Consider the following 22,440-nt stretch of genomic DNA (forward strand, 5'->3'; position numbering starts at 1 on the left):
CAAATTTCTTAACAGGCGTAGCTACAACTGTTAGATTTCATCTATTAAACCAACATTTATCTTCCTAAATGATTTATTTCAGCCAGCGGTAATTCTCCACAGAGTTGCAGGTTTCTCCCCGGGACGACGGCGCAGGTTGAGCTGGCGATCACGTCTGTACGTGAGCTGCTGCTGCTGCGCCCCGGTCTCATCATCGCTGAAAACATCGGATCAAATTTCTTAACAGGCGTTATTTGGATAAACTGAGCCCAGGTTGGGGATCTTAACGGTTACTTTTATGCCTGAAAAAATATTAAAACTTAATAAAGTGGCATATTAACAGCGCTACAGCTGAAATTAAAACAGCTTTTAGCTCTCAGCTTTCTGATTTAGGGGTGGTGCTGAAAGTAGGAGTAGGGGGTGTATTGGGACAGGGTCCTGGGAAGATTTCAAGTGCCCTAAAATCTGTCCCTTCTTTTTTAGGGGTAGTGATAGTGAGGGAGGGCTAGTGGTAGAAAGTAGGGCTAGTGAAGAAAAGTAGGGGGTGTATTGGGATTGGGCCTAACTTACATGTTGGGTTAGGGGTTAGGGTACTTGTTATGCCTCTTGTTCTAGCTAGTAAACATGCTTTAAAGCCAATCTTTTGCATACTTAGTAAGTAAATGCAAAAATATATATTCTTCAGTAATCAGATGCAGAATACATTCATGCATCTGCAGTTTAAACATGATTACATGTCTGAATAGCTGCAGAAGTGCTGCAGATTCAGTCTCTGTGTGCATTTCAATTCAATGATCTGATCAGTTTCAGACCCCACACTTACCGTTACCGCTGCTACATGCGGATGTACAAGCTGCTGAATCATGGTGCTACTTGCTATTGTTCACACTATTCATCAATAAAGGAAAAGTTAAACATCTGAGGTTTCCTAATACTGATCACTGCAATGAGATAATGTTCTCCTGTTTCTAGTGATCCCAGCTGCTTTCTTCGTTCACGTAATGAAATGCTCTGACAGAGATACCAGACATCTATCTCTGTTGCACAACCAAATATGTTGGATCTGGCTTCAATTTAATCTTTTAAAACAGAGAAATACCTCTTCATAGTGACTTGTCTTTCAACATAACTCTTTTCATTTGTGTCTATGTGTGACACGTGTGAATGAGCAAAATGCTCACTTTGAAGTGTTAAATGATACAAGTAAAGCAACTGATGATGAGTCGGCCAAATGAGGGTTTTGACGTTGATATTTGATATTCCTTTCAACAAACAGCATGTGGACTCTCTATTTTTCCCCATCTGCGTCTAGCGATCAACGTCAGTAATGTCAGTAATGGCCAGAAACGGCGTTCATCTGTGTGAAGGATCAACACCGCGTGACCTGAACACTTCCCCCTCACACGTGCAAAACAGACGTCATGATCTAACAAAGGAAGAAAAATGTTTGCTGGAAAAAGGAAAAGTACTGTGGCTTTCCAGAAATTGTTTTCATTTAACCTTACTCTAGGATTTATTTTCCTTTCCTTTTTTTTTTTCTATTTTGGGTAACCATCACACAACATGTGCATGCAAACAGTATAATGATTTTCCAACTCGTTTGATGTGTGCTGCTGACACATGTGGTTCTTCCTCATGTGTCAGGAACTGTAAGATTATGTTAAAAGAAAAGCAGATAACGCTGCTTTGCAGAGGCTGTCAAATGGTCCAGTGATGACTGTTTATAATACGAACGCCAGGAAATCATCAGCTTGTAAATCTTTCTTCGCGTAAAACTGAGTTTTGGATCCCGCATACTAATATATATGTTTATATAACGGCAGAGCTGCTCACGTTTGTCTGCTTGGAAATATGGCAGCGAGTTGGAGCAGCGAAAACACAAATCCAACGACTTCTGGTGCGTTGGCTCCTGCTGACATTTGGACAAATATTGTCCCTTGATTACTTTTTAAATTTTGTTCCATGTTTGAGGACTGGGAGTTTGTTTCATTTATTTGAAATCAGAAGAGGAAATCTAAATAAAAAGAGAATAAACTACTTAAACCGTAACCGATGTTTAAAACTTTGAAGGATAATATGATAACTGCCTCTGTGGAGTTGAACCCGACAGTTTACAACACCCAAATGAGCAGGACTATTACTATAAAATGTATATATTTACAGTCTATAAAACACCTGATTTCATTGCCGAGTTTCTTGGCAGACCATGCTCTCCGTAGTATTCAAACATGCAGGAGTTACTGCGTGTGTATAAGTGCTTTTTAATGCATGTGTGCTTATCCTAATAGCTGAAAGATGCTGCTCTTTAATGGAAACACCAAACTAAAGTGGGAGATCTGGCATTACTAACGAGACGTTAATAACTGGAACATTAAAGCCAAACATTTTAAGAAATATCTCATCTTCTGCAATAAGCTGTCAAGCTTATTTTAGTTGAAAAGCCAACATTAGAGGGAGTAAAATGTACTTTAATTTAACGTATTAACTGCCTAAACCTCCCACCCACGTATATTAAGTCATTTTGAATTTAAGAAGGCTGGCGTGACTCACAGTTTTATTGCTGCAGAGAAGTAAAGTAGATGTAAAAGTGCACGCATCTGACTTATTTTCATGCACCCGCTCTCACCTGCTCGGTCTCCTCGCTCCCCTCTGTCCCCTTTCTCTCCCTTGAAGCCTCTGTCTCCTCTGTTACCTGAGGACAGAAAACGACAGCAATTACAACTTTTCATTGGGTTAAAAGCAATGAGGCGCACAGAAATAAAGTGACACAGAAGTGGAGTGAAAATAGCCAGACCTCCGAAATAAAAAAATATAAATACACCAGGTTAACCGTTGACACATTTTAAAACTCACAGCCACTTCCTCTCATTGGTAGCGTCCTGTATATTTTCAGCAGGGCCTTTTAAATGAGGAGCCCTGTAATTTCCGTCAGATGCGGACGTAAAGCATAAATTAGAGATTACCCCCCAGGATCTGTTGCTTTTCATGGGCACTAGTGGCATTTAATAGAAGTGAAGACTGACAGGAAGGAGAGATGACCTGCAGCAGAGGTATGGAGGATTTGTGACGCCGTACTTCAATTTACTTCTACAAGTCCGGGTATTTCTTGGATGTTGAATTTACTGGAAAAGCTAAAGCGGTTCAAAACCTCTAAGTCAGTATAAGTTAAATTTTTTTTTGCTTTTTTTATTATATATATACACACACACACACACACACACACACACACACATACATATATATATATATATATATATATATATATATATATATATATATATATATATATATATATATATTTTATTTTTTTTATTTGATTTGTGGTTTCTGCAAAATTATGGTACTTTTACTCAGAACACCTTCCGCAGTTTAGTAGCTTGGATACGAGCACTTTTCATTTGTTTTCATTTCAAAACACAATTTCATGCCAAACCGCCAGGAACGTCCGCTTCACCGACCGTTACCGTCTCTCAGCCATGTGGTTTCAAAACCACGAGCCTGTTTTTGCCATGAAGCTATAAGAGGATCAAGTTTTGAGTGGGCGCTTATCCCACCTTTAATTTGGCTGCTTTTATTTATTTATATATTTTTCAAACGCAGTGTAGGTGTCAGGCTTCCCACCACCCATCATGTGAATGTCTGTACGTTACGTCCGGCCTGTGATGAGCCCGGCTGTCAGCGTTGCCTTCATTTCACCACATCCGTCAAAACTAAATAACCCGGCTGGGAAACACAAACACGCTGGTTAGCTACTGCTGAGCCACAAGAAAGAGTTAATGTGTTTGATTTAAACCACAGAAATTCAGAAGCATCCTGGAAGCCCTGAAAGGTTGGAAAAAAGGCGAATGGTCTGAACTAATTAGTTTGATCAATTCCCCCTAATGAGTGGGTTGTGGTTAGGTGGATCTTTGAAACCCATATTAACCAATTTTGGTTTTAAAATCTGATTTACGACAAAATAGCTGCATATGTACTATTTTAAGTTCTGGGAAAATGTACTTCAAAAACACATTTTAGCTTGTGAAACTGTCCATTATTTATCCAAAGCTTTTTTTCTAGGAATGTATCCAATAATTCCTATTATATGTAATGTCTCAACCTACACTGAAACTGTTGTAAAATAACGATAACAATGAATAACGAGCACAGATTACAGATCATGAACAATCATTTCAAACTTTTGTTAACAAACATAATGTCTGCAGCATGCTGGGAAACATTTACCCACCCCAACCCTTTACAAGATGAAAGTTATTCATATTGTCAGAAAAACAAACATTTTAAACTCCAGCTGAAGTGAGATTTAGCTGAAGAGAAAGCCAACGCACGCTGTGCAGCATGTGCACTACGATCCACTGCTCATCTATTAAAAGAAAGCTTCCTTGTGGTGTTTTTACAAGCCTCGGCACCCCTCCTCTTCCCCGAGTGACTGCCCTACGCTGAGGTTCACTCCAGAAGGCCTGCAAACATTTCATCCGTCGGTGGCCAGTTAAACTAGACTCTAGATGGTTGAAAGCACCACTACACAACACTGAGCAAAGCCAGCGTGTGGCTGTCCAAACAGCGGAGCAGGAAGTTTTCTTTATCTTCTCTCAATCTTTCCAGTGAAATGCCTTTTAGTGGGACACTGAGCGACTTTGTGCTTAGCTGACTTCAATTAAATGATGCTGTTGGTGCTGACATGTTTTTTTTTTATCAGTCCTAGTACCAGTTTTCCAGTGTCTTTTTCGGTTTACTTCAAACTAATTACAAGTGCCTCCATCCCAAGATGGTAACATGCAAACTCTGACTGGCAACAATAGATCATTTCCTCTGATTTCTCCTTGCCTCAATAGGCCATTACGGTCCGACTCTCCTTCCAGACATGGAAACTCTAAAGCCCATATGTTACATCAGGCCTTAATGAACTAATCACAACAAGCACCACAAACGAGTGGAAGTCTGTGAAATGTGATGCTATCTTGAACTCTGTGTCCAAGCAGTTCCCATTAAATTGCTTTTGTAAATTAGGCCTCTTACTGTGAAATATGTTAGTTTTTCCAGTAAAGAGGAAAAAAACAACACCTGTTTGGGACAGATGATGCTAAATCTTTCCTGAAACCACACATCTGCTGAATCACGACGATTTAGTCGTTGGAGGAGCTGCTGATTAAGCAAGAATTTCCCCATTCTGTTATTTTTCCTCCTTTTTTTCCCCTTCACTAAAAATCATTTACATCACTAAGTGACAGGTTATCCAAAACAAAGGATGGTATTACATCAGCTCAAAATGTACTTTAGGCAGTACAGAACAAATGTCCTTAACTCTTAAGTGTGAATTATGCTTGTATGTCGCAACTGGACATGTAGCTCATGTATGGGACCTATGTTGTAGTTGGCATTTGGATCGCTGGCGCTTGTGTCGCTCTGTAATTGTACCACCAAACACTAGTTGGCTATGTTGGTTGTTCTCTGCACCGCTGTAACTTGCAGTCAGAGCTTTGCTTTCTTTACGTAGCTCAGACACAGCAATGGAGCCCAAAAAAAAGCATATTTTTTGTGAGCTGGTGATGTTAAATGTTGAGCAACAGTCATTTTTCCCTAAATTGCGGTGATCTGTCTTTCTATCCAGCTTGGAAATGTTAAAGCTGAATTAGATGCAGGAAATGTGTGGAAGAAAATATAATGAAACCAAGCAGACCTGTCATATTTTTTGTGGCCTCCGTCAACCAGACACGTAGTTGCATTTGGAGATGTGCACATCTGGAAGTTACAATATTGGGGCTTCCCATTGTTTCGACACGCCATTATTCCCACGACTCAGCATTCCAACAAATTCCCATTAGGCCAACATCCCATTGGTCCGACAGCTCGATAAGAAACAATGCTTTTGTGTAGTTGATTCACAGCGAAATACTTAAGTATTTGTTACATGCTGGTTCAGAGTAGTTTACCCGGACTCCCAATCAGAATCTCCAGCCACAGGTTCACACCAGGCAACATCTATGTGCAGTACCGTGGAAATCAAAACTGTTTTGCCAGCTGCTGTTACATTTCTTCAGTCTTCCCCTTGTGGTGCAGTGTTTCCCCAACCCCCCTTGGACCATTTCAAGAAACAACTCTGGGTGAAATCTTGCTTGTAATGCGGAACAGTACTAACTGCCTGTGTCTGAACTGAACGGAAATATTTGAGAAGAAAAACTGATAGTCAACTAAATATTTTTAACTAGCTAACTGATAGTGTGAGATCCAAGGTAATGTACAGTAATGCTCACTCATGTGATCAAGGAGTACTTCTAGAGTTACTGAGTGTAACTTGGCTCCAAATTGAATTTTGCATGATACCTTGGACTTTTTGGGGGGTTTAAAGTCAGAGCTGGGTTACACTTGAGGGGTACACTTCTGCAAGAAACAACGGCAGACCCGTCCCCTCAAACGCATATGAGCTAATGGCTGTTTTTAAATTAATTCATTGTACCATAATTAATTAATCAGAATTAAATCATTCCGAATTAAACTATTTTCCTTCGGCTTTATCCAATTCCGCTTAAGGTCTGGGGGTTGGGAAGGTTCTGATTGGATAGGGGGCGGAGGGAAGATACGTCTACCGGAAGAAAAACAAATTTAGCCACTACAACTTTGAAAAGCTCACAATTGTAATGTTTCCTGCCATCTGTTCTTTTAATTATTTCCAGGTCCTCCAAGCTATTTATTAAATAAATGGTCTTTGCTCTTGACCAGCGTTTACTGCGTGCTGCCATCTTGAAACTTTGTTTGGAAAAACAGCGCAGCGCGGAATATAAGCGTCATGGAGACAGACGGGCGAGGGAACGAGCAGAAAGAAAGACCAGAATTAATTTAAAGCGGAATGAGTGTTTACATGAGTGCCACTCAATTCAAAATTAAGTCTAATTCAGAATGGTCATTTTCATTCGGAATCAGGTGTTTAAATGGTAATTTTTACTCATTTTAAATCGGATTTAATTTTAATTCAGAATTAAAGAGGAATTAAACTTCCCATGTAAACGCACTCAATAAAGTAGCTATTTTGTGAGAAACGCACTCAGTGAGAAAGTAGGTATACAGGAAACAGGTGGTGGGGGCATTGCAGTATAGAGTGACAGGCTGCCCGCATAAGGACTATGGCCTCAACAAATGGCGTCCGCTCAACTCACTGAGCTATCCAGGTCCCATCACGCCCAAAGATTTTTAAAGCAATTTGACTTGCGAACTTGCAGTACTGACTCCAGATATCTCTTGATGATGGCCAATGGAGTTCATTTTATACAATTTCCTAAATCCAAGCAAAACAGAGCTACATGCCTACTTTGGATTAAGTTGCCAATTTAACATCCAGAAGACCAACATGGAAGGTTCAGTTTTGATGGTAAGCAGTTCAGGATATGATTGTAAAAGTAAGAAAGCCTGCTCTCATTTTGAAATAAAACTCTCTTCTTGAAGGATAATAATATACCCCCACACCCCATTTTTTCCCAGTATTTCTAGTTTTGTGCTTCTTTCAGGTACTTTCATATAAGTGAAAATCCAGAACAATATACCATACAGAATATTTAAGAATGGCTAAATAAATATACTTATCAATTAATCATGATTTCATAATCATCTATAAATCAATTATACTACTACTAATTTCATTAGATATTTATTCTTTAACTGTGATCCAACCACTGATACAAAGCAGTACTTACTCATTTATTACTGATTAGTCCAGCATTAACTCCTCTTTTGTGTCAAGAATGCAAGCTCTTAGCAATCCTGTTCTTTTAAAAAGCTTTTCCCCTTTTATAAAAATAACTTATTTTTTTCAAATATAAAACTATGCAACCTACGATGCAAGGAAGAAAACAACACAATGAGTGAGTAACTAACATTTTTCCAGGCGGCTTCAGCTTGCCAGTTGGAGAATATTACTCTTTTGAGTCATCCTTTTATACTGGGTACATTTTCCTGGACTATTTTCTGGTATGATAAGGTCATTTTTGGGGGAGCTGCAGGTTAGCCATGCACCCGTATGCATGAAGACAAGCAGCAGTCACACTCATCAGCAAAGGGCACATTTAGTGTAGTCTGGTACTGACTGATCATTAAGAGCAAGACATAGCGGCTCAGCCTTCTTCATGGTTTCAAGAGATATTAGCCAACACTGGTCCTGGACTCAGCACTGGACATTTCAGCTAAACCATCTCTGATTGGTACCAGCTGTTGGCTGGGCACACACACTGCATACTCTTTGTGTGCATACACAATGACATTTGGCTACAAGAAGCGTTATCACATTAGTCATGGCTGCAAGTTCTTTATGAGAATTGCATTCATGTCTGAGGGTCCTTTTTGCTATTGTTGGCACCGTCCTGCTGGTGATGCCAGATCGAGAGCGATATGAAACCCCTGAGCCTTCGGTAGAGTGAGTCAAGAGTAAAGCAGCCAGTGAGAACAGAAAGAAACAGAGATAGTAATGAAGTTATGTTGCATCGAGGTCCACTTTAAAGGATTCTCCGTTTAAAATTTGGATGCATGAGGATGCTTGTGCCTGAGGAAAAATAGATTTACAATCTGCAACATAAACTACTGATTAATCAGAAAACTGATCAGATTATTGATAGTTGTGTTAGGTCACTATTGGGTCACAAATAAATGCAAAACATGGACATGGCATCATGTGCAGTGATTATTGTTTGTCCTAAATTTTTAAAGAGGGTTGAGCCCCCCCCCCCCCCCCCCCCGAAATAGCGGAGTCATATATGTATTAAAGGAGCATGAGGCTCCTTTTAAGAAATGAGACTCTCTAGCGCCACCCTTCACCACGACGGCCGTCGGGGGTACTGCAGCCAACAGTGAAGCCGGCACGGGAGAACGGGGATAATGTGCATGCAGCGTCATTTGACGTCACATCCGCAGGACAGCGCGGAAAAGCGGCCCCAGCACTGCAGCACATTTTGCAGCACACAGCCTGTTCAAGGCAACGGAGAGATACACTAGAGGGCTCATTCTTTTTGGTTTGGAACGCTTCATCTGACATTATTACTAGAAAACTTAAAACGTGTACAATTTTTTTTCATAAATCCAGCCTCAAGCTCCTTTAAATTTGGGAAGAAAGGAGTTTCTCATTCAACTCAAACAACCATGTCAGAAGACAAATCCTGTGTTTGTGGAAGAGATGTTCCTCTTCTTTAGGAGGTTGAAGCTGCAGTCGGGAACTTGAACCCATACGTCGATCACGCCCTCCCCACCTCCCTTCCCCTGCTGTGGAGGGCTGGGCCGTGCTCACTGGAGTGCGTGCATCTGAGTAAGTTACGCTACCAATGAAACTCAAGGCGTCAGAGAACAGATACCTAAGACCACATCTTCTTCATACGGTGGCGTGCAAATATCTATATGAAGTGTGGGGCTGGAGGGGGTTGTCTAGAGCCGTGATTCCCAACCCCCGGTCCCCGGACCGGTACCGGTCCGTAGAGGCGTTACTACCGGGCCGTGGAATGGCTTGTGTTCCGATCATAATTAGGGCTGCAACGATTCGTTGACGTTGTCGACAAAAAGCGATAATCAAAATTGTCGGCAATTGTCACCAGACGTTTTTTTGCCCATAGAGCGAGGCATCTCACTTCACTTCACCTCATACAATCTCTGCGTACAGCCGCGCTGCACGACAGGGTCTCAGCAGCTTTTTTTTTTTTTGCGTCTCAGCGCAGCTGCGGGTAACAAAACTTGGCACTGGCTGTTCTAGGATTTTTCTGAAACAGGGGCCATTATGGGGCCAAATGTAACCTTCAGGGGCCAACAGTATTAAGCCCCTTTCAGGAGGGCGCAAAGCGGCGACCGCCGCCGGCTTTCCCATTCATTGTGTATGTGCTACCGCAGCGCAAGAGCGGACCGCTCTGCTGGCGAGCTTGGCGGCGCGGGAGAGGCCACCTGCCACGGGCGTTTCACCTGCCTGCGCCTGAATTGAACATTTTTTAATTTCACCGCGCTGTGAGGGCATCTCGGTGCGACCAATAGGAGAGAAGATGGTTGTCATCCTGCTGAGGACCCACTCCCCAACAGGCTGTCAAACTGCTCCCTGTTCAATCTGAAGTAGACCTGGTCATCATGGAGCTGTAGCTCCAACGAGCCTGGATTCCCCCAAATCCTGTCTTCATGAGGATTTCATGGACCCTCCTTGCTGATGCTGCTGCTCGTCTCCTCCTCAGAAGAACTAAAGCCAGGGCTTTTCTTTGAAGCAGGGACAGATACATTTTGCAAATTGAGCTGTAGCTATACTGTATGTCCAAACCAGTGGGAAAAGGGCGCCAGATCGGAAAAACTTTTTTCGGTCGCCTAGCAACAAACAGTACTGGAGTTGAGGGGGGATGATGGGGGGTGGCATCCCCCCTGAAATAAAAACGGTCCAAATCATCCCCCCCTGAAATAAAAACGGTCCAAATCATCCCCCCTGAAATAAAAACAGTCCAAATCATCCCCCCCTGAAATAAAAACGGTCCAAATCATCCCCCCCTGAAATAAAAACGGTCCAAATCATCCCCCCTGAAATAAAAACAGTCCAAATCATCCCCCCCTGAAATAAAAACGGTCCAAATCATCCCCCCTGTAAAACTGCCATCCCTCCTTTCCATCTCTTATGTCATTTCATCAATGAATGTGGTTTTACTGCTATTTCAACATTTAGACTCATCACCAGAAAAATAACACCAGAAAAATAACTTATTTGACAATTTTCACCTGTTTCAAGTAAATTTTCACTTAAAATAAGTAGGAAAATCTGCCAGTGGGACAAGATTTATCTTCTCATTACAAGCAAAAAAATCTTGTCCCACTGGCAGATTTTCCTACTTATTTCAAGTGAAAATTTACTTGAAACAGGTGAAAATTGTTGTTTTTTATTTACTTTTTGTATGAACAGTAGCAAAGTTGAATAAAATATTTATTTTTCATTGAAGTACCCATCTTTCTCGTGTTTATTATCATTTGCCACATAATTAAAGCAACCTCATACTAAATTTAACAAAACAATTTTTGCATTTTTTTGTCATATAATTAGGTTAGGTACAGTCAGCTGCAGAGATGAGCGGACCTCAGCAAACCTCCATGAGCCGTTTCTTTACTGGTTGTTCGAGTAAAAGAAATAGTGATGAACAGGTGGAAAATCCTACCAAAAAGAAAAGCAAAAGCTTTAATCGCAAGTACGACATTATGTATATAAAATACGGATTTGTTGCAACGGGCGATTTGGAGGCGCCAAACCCACTATGTATTTTATGTGGAGAAACGCTCGCCAACGAAGCAATGAAGCCATCCAAGCTCCAAAGACACTTAAATACAAAACATCCTTCTCTCAAAGAAAAACCAGTGGATTTTTTCGAAAGGAAAAAACGTGAGTTAGATTTGCAGAAACAAGTTTTAAAGGCCACAACATCAGCTAACGTCGCTGATGATAGCCTGCATTTTAAAATGCATTGTTTCTTTCTGAAATGTTTATTAAAATTGACATAAATTGTCAACCGGTCCCTGAGCTTTTTGTCTATACTTCTGCTGGTCCTTGGCACAAAAAAGGTTGGGAACCCCTGGTCTAGTGCAGGGGTTCTTAACCTTTCTGACCTTGGGGCCCAATTTTTTCAGTACAGAGTGGCCCGGGGCCCGTTAAATATTAACACTGTATAGCAGGGGTATTCAACTTTAAGAGGTCCATTTAGAGAAAATGTACTCAATATATATATATATATATATATATATATATATATATATATATATTCAAGTAGCCTCATAGTTATACCAACATCTGCATCAGACTGTTATATTAAAAAAGTACATATTTGCCCATTAACATGTGTAACTTCAATTACACATATTTTTTTCTCTTAAAAATAAAATAGATTTTATTTTATTTTTCAAATGCTATCTTATTTTATTTCTCTACCAGCAGTTTGAATTTCCCCTCTTCTTTGTTAATTGTCTCAACACATTTTTATAATAAATGAATATAAACACATCTTAACAATTGAACAGTTTTGCAGTTTTTCTTTCTTCCCCTTAATCTTATGCCCTCACTTTCTGTCGTTCAGTGAGAGAACTGAGCTCTAATTTCTCCTGCCAGGACTTTAAATCTGGGCTGGATGGTGTCAGGTTCTCATGCACATGTGAAGGTGCTCATTGGTGAGCCTGGAACGATATTTAGTTTTAATTATGTTGATTGTGGAGACGTGTCACTTTCCGATGCTTTTGCGAGCCCGAACAACAGTCCAGCCCACACATCTACATCTACAATCCTTCAGCAGTAACGACGGAGCCGCCCGAGCGGCACCGACCTCCCCGGCCGCGGGGACGCGTCAGGATAAATGATCACGCCGCGCTCGCTCGCTCTGGGCGCAGACCCAAGTAATCGATCCCTGATCCTGGCGGATCTAAACGTACTCTGTGCAAAATGAAGGATTTTCTCTATAAATACACACCATTTCTCTTACTATTACACGTACAGCTAGCTGAGTGTCTTCTCCTCATTTGGTCGGGAGTTGCTATGCAGTCCCGCGGCCCCCGCGGCCCACACGTACAAAACTGATTTATTTTTCGCGGCCCACTAGATGGCGCTCGCGGCCCAAGTGTGGGCCGCGGCCCTATGGTTAAGAATCACTGGTCTAGAGCATGTGCAGGACTGTAATTGACATTCTGATTGGTGGGCTGTGACTGGAGCAGCGGAAACTTGTGAACTGCATCGTGAGCTGCAGGTGGTAATATTATCTGAAAATAATGGCAATTTCAGCAAATATGACAAAAATACACTTAGCAACTGCAGATTTTTTATGGTCTGCATCAAGTACACAGAACAATTTAGGGGACTGATGATACTATTATTTGGGTTAAGAGCGCATTCTTATAACCAGACAGAAAAAATCTAAAAGAATTGAAACAATACCGTCAGAAAGAAACCAAAACAAAACTAAACCAATAATGCTAATCGGAGATTACTGAAAGGAGGAGAAAAACATCTGTGAACTGTAATTCTTAGTGGTGAATGTAAGAGCATATTTATATGCACAATGCGAAGAGAAGTCCAGGTATTGGGGATTATAACTGTGCAGTCTTAAGAAAACCACTTTTTAATGAGGCTAATAGAAAATTTAACAACAAAATCTGCCAGGGAGTATAAATATGGGACCCTGGAGCGATGACAAAGAGGTCATTTGGTCTGATGAGTCACGATTTACTGTTCTTACCCTTTTCCAGAGTGATCAGTGCCTCGGGATAAGAAGAATGGTGACAGAGCCATCATGACTACCTCACAAGCCTGTGGGGGACGTACTATGATCTGGGCTTGCTTCAGTCCGCCCAAAAGATGAGTCTGCCTACTATCTGAATATGCTGAAAGACCGAGTTCGTCCATCTCCCCTGACAGCAGAAGGATATTCAAAGATTACAGTGGCAGGATTCATTGAGCCCAGATTGTGAATGACTGATTCAGGGAGCGTGAGAGTTTTAGTGAGTAATTACTGCAGCTCTGGATGGAAATGGATGTTGTGACATTGTATACATCTATTGCAGCAATGCCAAAGTGAATGTCTGCCATAATCAAAGCTAAAATGTTATAAAGAGTGCAATATTTAATGTTTTTAAAATTACACACCACAGCTGGCAAAAGAAAACCAACTCACATATTTCTCTATGATAAATGACTTTGTTGACGCAAATGGCTCCTTTTTTTGTTTTTTACCCATCAAAATGTATGTCTGAGATCTGAAAACATCTTCTGCACACATTGTTCTCTAGGTGTTTATTTTTGTTCTGATTATATAAGACTGTCCTGTGCTGGCTGGGCTGGGACAGCTGAATAATGGTTCGATTAGCAGAGGCAGCTGCAGGGCTGCAATAAATAGAACAAGACACGGTTGGTTAAGCAATTATTGCTTCCATGACTGAACGCAAAAAGTAAACGGTGGCACCTGTTGGTGAAGTCAGAAGTGTCAAAGTTTTCGGTTCTTAATAATTCCCGGTACAAAAGCCTCTATTCATTAGGGAACTTGGAGTCCTTGAGGTGACGAGTCTGAAATGATCTAGTGTGAATGTGTTGACACGACTTTACTGAGAGTTGTACAATACTACAATGAGAAACAGGATTTTTTTTCTACTACCAGGTTGTCAAGTGTAAAGGTTAATGGCTCACAAAATAGCTACTTCACTGAGTGTGTTTACATGGGAAGTTTAATTCCTCTTTAATTCAGAATTAAAATTAAATCTGATTTAAAATGAGTAAAACTTACCATGTAAACACCTAATTCTGATGAAAATGGCCATTCCGAATTAAACTTAATTCCGAAGTAAGTGGCTGGTTTATTCCGATTTTAAATCTGAATAGAATAATTCCGTGATCATGTATACACTCATTCCGCTTTACATTAATTCTGGTCTTTCTGCTCGTTCCCTCGCCCGTCTGTCGCCATGACGCTAAACGGTGATTAAGAGCAGAGACGATTTATTTAATAAATAGCTTGGAGGACTGGAAATAATTAAAAGAACAGATGGCAGGAAACATAAAAATTGTGAACTTTTCAAAGTTGTAGCGGCTAAGGCCACGTTTACACGTAGCCGGGTATTTACAAAAACGGATATTTTCCCCTCTACGTTTTCAAAAAAATCCTCGTTTACACGGACCCGCATGAAAACGCTCTTAACGTCATGCAAGCCAATCAGAATCCTGGAAAAACATCAACAAATGACACGTGTGTAACTTCCAGTTAAGGCTGATTTATGGTTCCGCGTTACATTAACGCAGAGCCTACGGCGTGGGGTACGCGGCGGCGCGCACGTACCTTGCGCGTCGCCGCGTACCCTACGCCGTCGATTTAACGCGGAACCATAATTCAGGCTTCATGCTGCTGGCTGACGCGCTCACAGGCTTGAATGAGCAGGAGGCTGGACGGGGGGGGGGGGGGAGTTACTTTTAAGTGTGACTTTAGAATATTAAACAGGTAAAATACAAGAAAATATTGACGGTGGCCAAACTAATTGTAAACACAGGTCGCACACATGACGCTGGTGAGTTTCTGGTGCATAATGTGACGTTCTGAAGCTTAAATCTCCGTTTTCCTCCGTTTTCCTCCGTTTAGACGCAAACGGGAAAACGGAGTTTTTGAAAATCTCCACTTTGGCCGGAGTTTTCAGAAATGATCGTTTTTGGTGACTTTGACCTCCGTTTCCGTGTAAACGAACGGCCAAAACGCATGAAAACGCCTCCGTTTTTGTAAATACCCGGCTACGTGTAAACGGGGCCTAAGTTTGTTTTTCTTCCGGTAGACGTAACTTCCGGTCCGCCCCCCTATCCAATCAGAACCTTCCCAACCCCCAGACCTTAAGCAGAATTGGATAAAGCCGATCAAACGTGTTTTCCATGTAAACCTCAATTCGGAATTACTATTTCCATGTAAACTCGAAGGAAAATAGTTTAATTCGGAATTATTTAATTTGGATTAATTAATTCCGAATTAAAAAACATCTTGTAACCGTGGCCAATGTCCTGTAACCTGCCCTCTAATATGTCCATACTACCGTGGCTGCAATCACTTTAATGATTTATTTTTCTCCTATTACTGTCCAACAAGAGCAGTAAGATTTCCTAAACTGCCACTTAATGGCCACGTCCCAAGCAAACTGGCCAGAACCTAAAATGTGAGGTGCAGCCGACGCAGGTGAAATGCTGTAGATGTACCTTTAGGCCCGACGGGTCCAGGGTCTCCTTTCTCCCCCTGCATGCCCTCCAGCCCCTCAGATCCTTTTATCCCCTGAGGGCCTTGCATTCCCTTTTCTCCTGGGAGTCCTTTAACACAAACATAATCAGAAAAATCAGGATCATATTATGCTGCAGCATTAGACATCAAAGATTGTAAAGACAAAAAAGAATAATAGAAGTAGTGAAACAGGTGTATTTGGTTCAATATCCATCAGTTACACACTTGGTATTTTGGTATGATCAGCCTTGTGTCATCCACAGGCTTTGTTACATTCCTTGTTTTGTCGTTTCAGTTATCACAGTTACATGATGTTTTTTAATTCGGAATTAATTATTCCGAATTAAATAATTCTGAATTAAACTATTTTCCTTTGAGTTTACATGGAAATAGTAATTCTGAATTGAGGTTTACATGGAAAACATGTTTGATCGGCTTTATCCAATTCCTCTTACGGTCTGGGGGTTGGGAAGGTTCTGATTGGATAGGGGGGCGGAAGTTACGTCTACCGGAAATTACGTCTACCGGAAGAAAAACAAACTTAGTCGTTTAGCCGCTACAACTTTGAATTATTCAGAATGAGGTGTTTACATGGTAATTTTTACTCATTTTAAATCGGATTTCATTTTAATTCTGAATTAAAGAAGAATTAAACTTCCCATGTAAATGCACTGAATTTTGACCTTCGCTTTTGGATGTCTGAGGTCTGTGTTTTTGTCAGCTCTTATGTTTTATTTTGATAGCAGATTTCCCCAAACATCTTAATTCATTTTGCACCATGACCCTGTCTCACACCACCTCACACCAGGAGGTATACAGTACAACCAGGAATCAAGTTCAACTCTGGAACAGCCAGATGTTGAAACAGGAAAGCCAGGGTCAGAGATAACTGGGACAACAATGTTGATAATCAGCTGGACGTTCTGCTTCAGATGTTTCGCACACTTCACATAAAAAGGGGGAGCTGGAACCTGTAAACTGATGTGTCCTGAGCTCCACATTCACTAATCCCCTGACACTTCACTCACATGAATGCCAGGTTGATATGGTAACGAGAATATGAAAGATAATATCAAATGATAAAAATAAATTAATGCAGCTGCAAATGACAGAGGAAATGCACAAAATCATCAGTTGTGCAAAGTAATAGGTTTCCTGTCATTTTTATGATGCAGCTGCGCAGAAAGTTCTCAAACTTCCAACATTTTTACTCTCACTGCGTGATAAAACACATAACTATTTGAATTTAATTGATTAACTATTATTACATCAAGTAATATCCTATTATTAATCATACATTATTCAATAATACAAGTTCATTTATCACATTATTTCTGTTTTGAACATTAACTGTTAAGAATGGACTTAGTAACCTGATGCACACAGACAACAGATGAACAGTTCATGTACATTCAACGTTTCTTTAGAGGTGTTTTGCACAGCTCAGTGGGTTTGGATATTTGGCTCAAGTTTTTTAAATTCAAAAAGGTTTATTTGTGGTTCAGGTTAATATATTTGCAGGGCCAAGTATCTCAGAGTTTCTGTGTTCAATATAATCAATTATAATTGTTTTCCGATTACAGAATCTCTGCCAATAAATCAACAGTCTTAGATTTATTCAACATTCAGCAACTCTGCTGTTTTATATCTAAATGATCTCCAGCATAATTTGATCTAGCTGGGTCTTAAACTTTGAAAATATAGTAATGATAATATGATGATGATGAAAAGAATCTGTGAAGGATTTAAGACAGTTCAGTCCAAAAATCTGTGAAGGCTATGAGTTTAGCTTAAATCATCATGGTGGTCCAGCCAGATTAATACACTCTCATTCATGACACTGGAAATCCAGGCTTTAGCTCTGACTGAACTTGCTAAGCCATTCTTCTGGATTTGCGGTATAGTCCCATCATTCCTGCATATCAATTGCCACATGTGTGTTTATGTTAACCATTACTCTTTTCAGTATTTTTACATCCCGGTTTCCTTTCCTCCTTACTGATTCCTCATGTCGAACTCTTGTCCTTGTTCTTTGCCCACTTCATGTGTTATTCATTCCTCTATCTGTTCTGCAAAGTTTTGTTTTTGATTTAAGTGGGGAATTCCTGCCAAGCACCACCCTTTGTTTGCTGTTTGGATCTCTCATTTCTATGTGAACCTGCATTTAGTTCTTCCATTTTACTAGTCCACTCCTATACATTACATGCACGGCCATCCATGACGGTTGGTGTAGGTATTCTTGACATCTCAGAAGTATTTTGTAATGTTGATGGCTCAGCCTGCAGTCTGTGGCTTATGTTGAATTTATATACAATGAATTTCAAAAGGAGCTCAAGAACAGTGGACGCTGCCTCATTAAGGCTACATTAAAAAGGATGAAATTAAGATTATTGCGTAAGTAGTAGTCTGGATTCCTGTTGAAGCGAATTTAAGATGGTAATTTAGTGTTATTAGTAACTTAAAGTATACACTCACTGGCCATGTTAATACGTACATCTGGTATAGTTAATAAAGCAGTGAATGTAAATATCTATGTAGTAAGTAAGTAAGTAAGTAAGTAAGTAAGTACATTTTATTAATATAGCAATAAAACACCTTCTCATTCAAACAAACAAATGTCCAGACTTTTGGTCTGTACTGTATACAGTATATGTGTGTGTGTGTGTGTGTGTGTGTGTGTGTGTGTGTGTGCGCGCGCGCGCGTGCGTGCGTGCGTGGGTGCGTGTGTGTGTAGTGATACTATTGTACCTGTTCTGCCTCTGCCATTATCCACTTATCTTAACTAAAACATACATTTTTTGCCTCATTTCTTTTAGAGAACATGATCCAACTGTGTGGCACAAAATGAGGAAGTTTGTTTATGGTAAACACACTTGAATGTCTCAAAATGACCGCGGTAATGACTCGCTGATTGCATCAAGATAACTTTTTCAAACGTCACTGCACTGCACTCTGATGTACTCGGATTACAACGTTGTGACTGCTCACAAATGTTGATGAAATAATTGGGCTGAATGGATCAGAGTCAGAAACTAAATAAACTGCTGATGGATGCCGTCATGTAATCCAGTATGAATCAACAAGCACAGTTTGGAGGCAGGGCACAAATGCTCTGTGTTCTGCGTTTTTATCCCTCTCTACGTCGTTACACAAGAGGAAATACATTGGGGGCAGTAATGATAAGTTCTGTTGGCTTTATTGGAAATGGAGCAACAGATGTGAAAATGCTGTGATACAAATAAATTGTGTTAAATCAGAAACACCAGCAGCTTTAAAAATAGTATTTCTAAAGTCATTCATTTGAACAATAACTTTTACCACTTCCTCTAGAATGTTTATAACCTCTATCATTACTTTGACGTTCAGTTTTTAATTAGATACAGGACTGTCTCAGAAAACTAGAATATTGTGATGAAGTTCTTTATTTTCTGTAATGCAATTAAAAAAACTAAAATGTCATACATTCTGGATTCATTACAAATCAACTGAAATAATCAATTCTAATTTTTGAAGATAGGATATTTGAGTTTTCTTAAGCTGTAAGCCATGATCAGCAATATTAAAATAATAAAAGGCTTGCAATATTTCAGTTGATTTGTAATGAATCCAGAATGTATGACATTTTTGTTTTTTTTTAATTGCATTACAGAAAATTACAATATTCTAATTTTCTGAGACAGTCCTGTATACACAATCAAGGCCAGTGAAACAAAACAGACATATTTTAAATAGCTAATTAGTGCATTAATCAAGGAAATATATTTGGATGAACATACAATAAAGAATTATAAGTATCTACATTCATATACCTACCCATTGAGGTATATGAAGCCTTTATGTGTTGAAATAGTAAGCAAAACAACAAGTCATCATTTCTAGTGACAACTTCATTAACCTTTATTGTTACTATGATTAGGCTATTACTGAGTCAGAGATGATGAATTCTTCCGTCTCTATAGTTACGAGAAAATAACTCTGTTTCATAGTCATATCTATCAACAAACATTTAAAAAAATTACCACTTTAACAATTGCAATTTTCCTTGTGCAAAGAATTTCCAGACTATGATGCTGCCACGGCCATGTTTCAGAGTTGAAAAGTAACCATTTTTTTGTTGTACGCAAAGATTTCAGAAATATGAGCAGAATTTTCCTGTTTTTTTCTTACAGTTGCTGCTCCTCACTTTAATTGGAATTGGACAAGTGTATTATGCAGTATCTCAAAAAGTTTGTTCTTTGTTAACGTGTTCAAGCTCTACTTTCATTTCATTTCAGGGTTTTCAGGGTCCCACCTTTAACTACACAGCCATCTCGGCTGGAAATCAGCTCGAGCATAAGAAAATTGTATTAATTGTGGCCCTGCACTAACAGTCTGTGTGTACCCACCTCTCAAGCCGGTCAACCCCGGGGCCCCAGGGAGCCCCAGTTGTCCAGTGTCACCTTTCTCCCCCTTTTGTCCAGGAGGTCCTGCACAAAGAAGGAAATCAGATTTCTAATTCAAAGAATACACATGCTGTTGTACAATCAAATGATATCTGAAGCAGAGACTGACAGGTTTTTATATAATTATATCAAATGTAGTTAGCCTCAAAATCAAAGGTAAGTTCTGAACTAAAAGTCTGAAGGCTGGATTTATGTTGAGACAAGCTGCTACTGTGTTTGTTTGATATAAACACACTGCCTTTATTAATTCAGTATGCGGGACTGTTTTTTATTGAAGGCAGGCAAGAAATGTGTAAATGTCCACCTGAAAGGGATGCATAAGACCAACATTTTAACTGATCCAGATAATAAATTTAATAACATCAAGAAATGCTGGAGGTCATCGTACTTATTTATGGATTTAATCAAACACATAGAAGACCATAGCTGTCAAGTGAAGGTCAAACTGGGCTTGACAGCTAGTGTTAGGACTCAGTTTGAGGATTTGTTGTACTTGGATTAGTCCAGAGAGAGAGAGAGAGAGAGAGATTGAGTGGGAAAGAAGCCAAAAAGTGAGTGAAAAATAGAGAAAGGTCTGGCCACAATGGGAACCACATGTTTAACAAGATGGACCACAGCAGAGCTTGTGGGAATGCTTAGAAATGCAGACTTGTTATTGTCCAGAGCCTGACCACCGGTTGGTATCCTTCAGAGGTTTAATTTGCAGGTTTTTAACGGTGACTGGCTTTGAGATACAGATCTGCCAGCTGTTCCCTCCAGCTGCTTCACAACTGTACACGTTTAACTGGTAACAGCTGATCTTTTGTGAAAGAGTCACAACAAGAGAACAGTCAAAATGTAAACACTTTTGTATTCCCATCCTTTTTGAGAGCGCCACAAGCCAAGGAAAACTAACCAACGTAATGACACGTGTGTGTTTGATTAAAGGAGCTGCTACTTCTTTCTGTGCTTCAGCATCTTCATTGTGAAGCCATTTGGTGAGAGCTGTAGATCTATCTGGCTGTCATCTGCATCGCTGTGACGAGGGCTGTGTGACACGGCCTAGAAATAAAATCTCTGATTTTTTTTTTAACACCACACATCTGACTATGATGTGATTTTAACAGATTTTTGTGTTTAAAAATTAAAGTAAACAAATAAATGAATAAATAAGAACAGATTTTGACAAGTCTTTCAAACTATAAAGATGATCAAATGCAGATGAATTAAAAAATAGGGGAAAAAGGACAATCTTAATTTAAATGCTTCATTTACTCAGTCGCAGTATTGTGTCTGGTGTCGATGGAATTAAACGTAAACGGTGTAAATGGGAACCATATTTTTTAGAGTCTTTAAGGTCTTTACACCAGAACTTCTTATTGTATGGGATGCTACAGGCTGGTACTGCCTGGGTGTTTAGAGGGGCCCGCTGTCTTTTTCAGCTCACAGTGAGTCTCCACACACTTCTCACACTTGCTGCAGATGCTGGAAGCTCCCATGGATGGTATCTACCTTTACAGCAGAAAGTAGTTTGCATGATATTGGACATCACAAACAGGAACCACGACTGAAGAGAGAGTGCGCTGTTTTGGGAAGGTTTATGAGAAAGCTTCACTTTTACTACGTTGTAGATTTGTCTGGGTCTCAGGGGAGGTGTTGCAGATCTAAGGAAATTTGTGGAAGATTACTATTTTTTTTTCAATATCATGATAAATGATAAATTTAAAACCAATCACTTAAATCAAGTTATCCTCCAGCTCTAGCTAAGATAAAAAACAAATCAAAAACAACATTAAAGCTGCAAGCAGCAATGAACAGGCCCTCGCGCGTGCAATTTTCACCAATAAAGGTCAAGTACTCAAAACCGAGTCCGATGACACCACCCACGACTCTCTATACCAAACTATTCAAAAGTTATGGCAGAAAATAGGAACTATCAAATATGGACCAATCAGATGAAGGGGGCGCGCGCTTTTTGGCGTCTATCGTCGCCACGGTAACTCTTTTGACTGAGAAAAGTAATGCGCATCGTCGCAGGATGGAGACACACATTTTGATGTAAAAACACACCTGGGTGCACGTTACGGTTCGGGCCGCATTAACGCCCGAGGAAATGGCATAAATTGCACCAAAATTACACGATTAATTAAAAATGGCCGACTTCCTGTTCGGTTTCAGCCATGGCGCCAAGAGGGGGCAAAAAGGCCCTCATTTCGTCAGAAGAAAAAAACGAGAAAAGAAAAAAAAACATATGTCAAGGTGGTTCTTTCAGATTGAGAATTACAATACTCACTATGTAACATCTAGCCTTTTCATGTTTCATATAAAAA

The 22,440-nt window shown here is 40.0% G+C and overlaps 1 protein-coding gene across 1 annotated transcript in view; it reads right to left on the reverse strand.

The window, feature by feature from the left end:
- scara5 (scavenger receptor class A, member 5 (putative)) overlaps nt 1-22,440 on the reverse strand; it is a 114,360-nt gene that overhangs the window by 17,688 nt on the left and 74,232 nt on the right. The window contains exons 8-10 of the mRNA XM_061707260.1: nt 20,075-20,155; nt 15,671-15,778; nt 2,606-2,671 (exon numbers count right to left, since the gene is read on the reverse strand). Of these exons, the coding sequence (XP_061563244.1) occupies nt 2,606-2,671; nt 15,671-15,778; nt 20,075-20,155 (255 nt within the window). The remainder of the gene's footprint in view (nt 1-2,605; nt 2,672-15,670; nt 15,779-20,074; nt 20,156-22,440) is intronic.

This window comes from Cololabis saira, chromosome 18, assembly GCF_033807715.1.
Source record: "Cololabis saira isolate AMF1-May2022 chromosome 18, fColSai1.1, whole genome shotgun sequence".
NCBI lineage: Eukaryota > Metazoa > Chordata > Actinopteri > Beloniformes > Belonidae > Cololabis > Cololabis saira.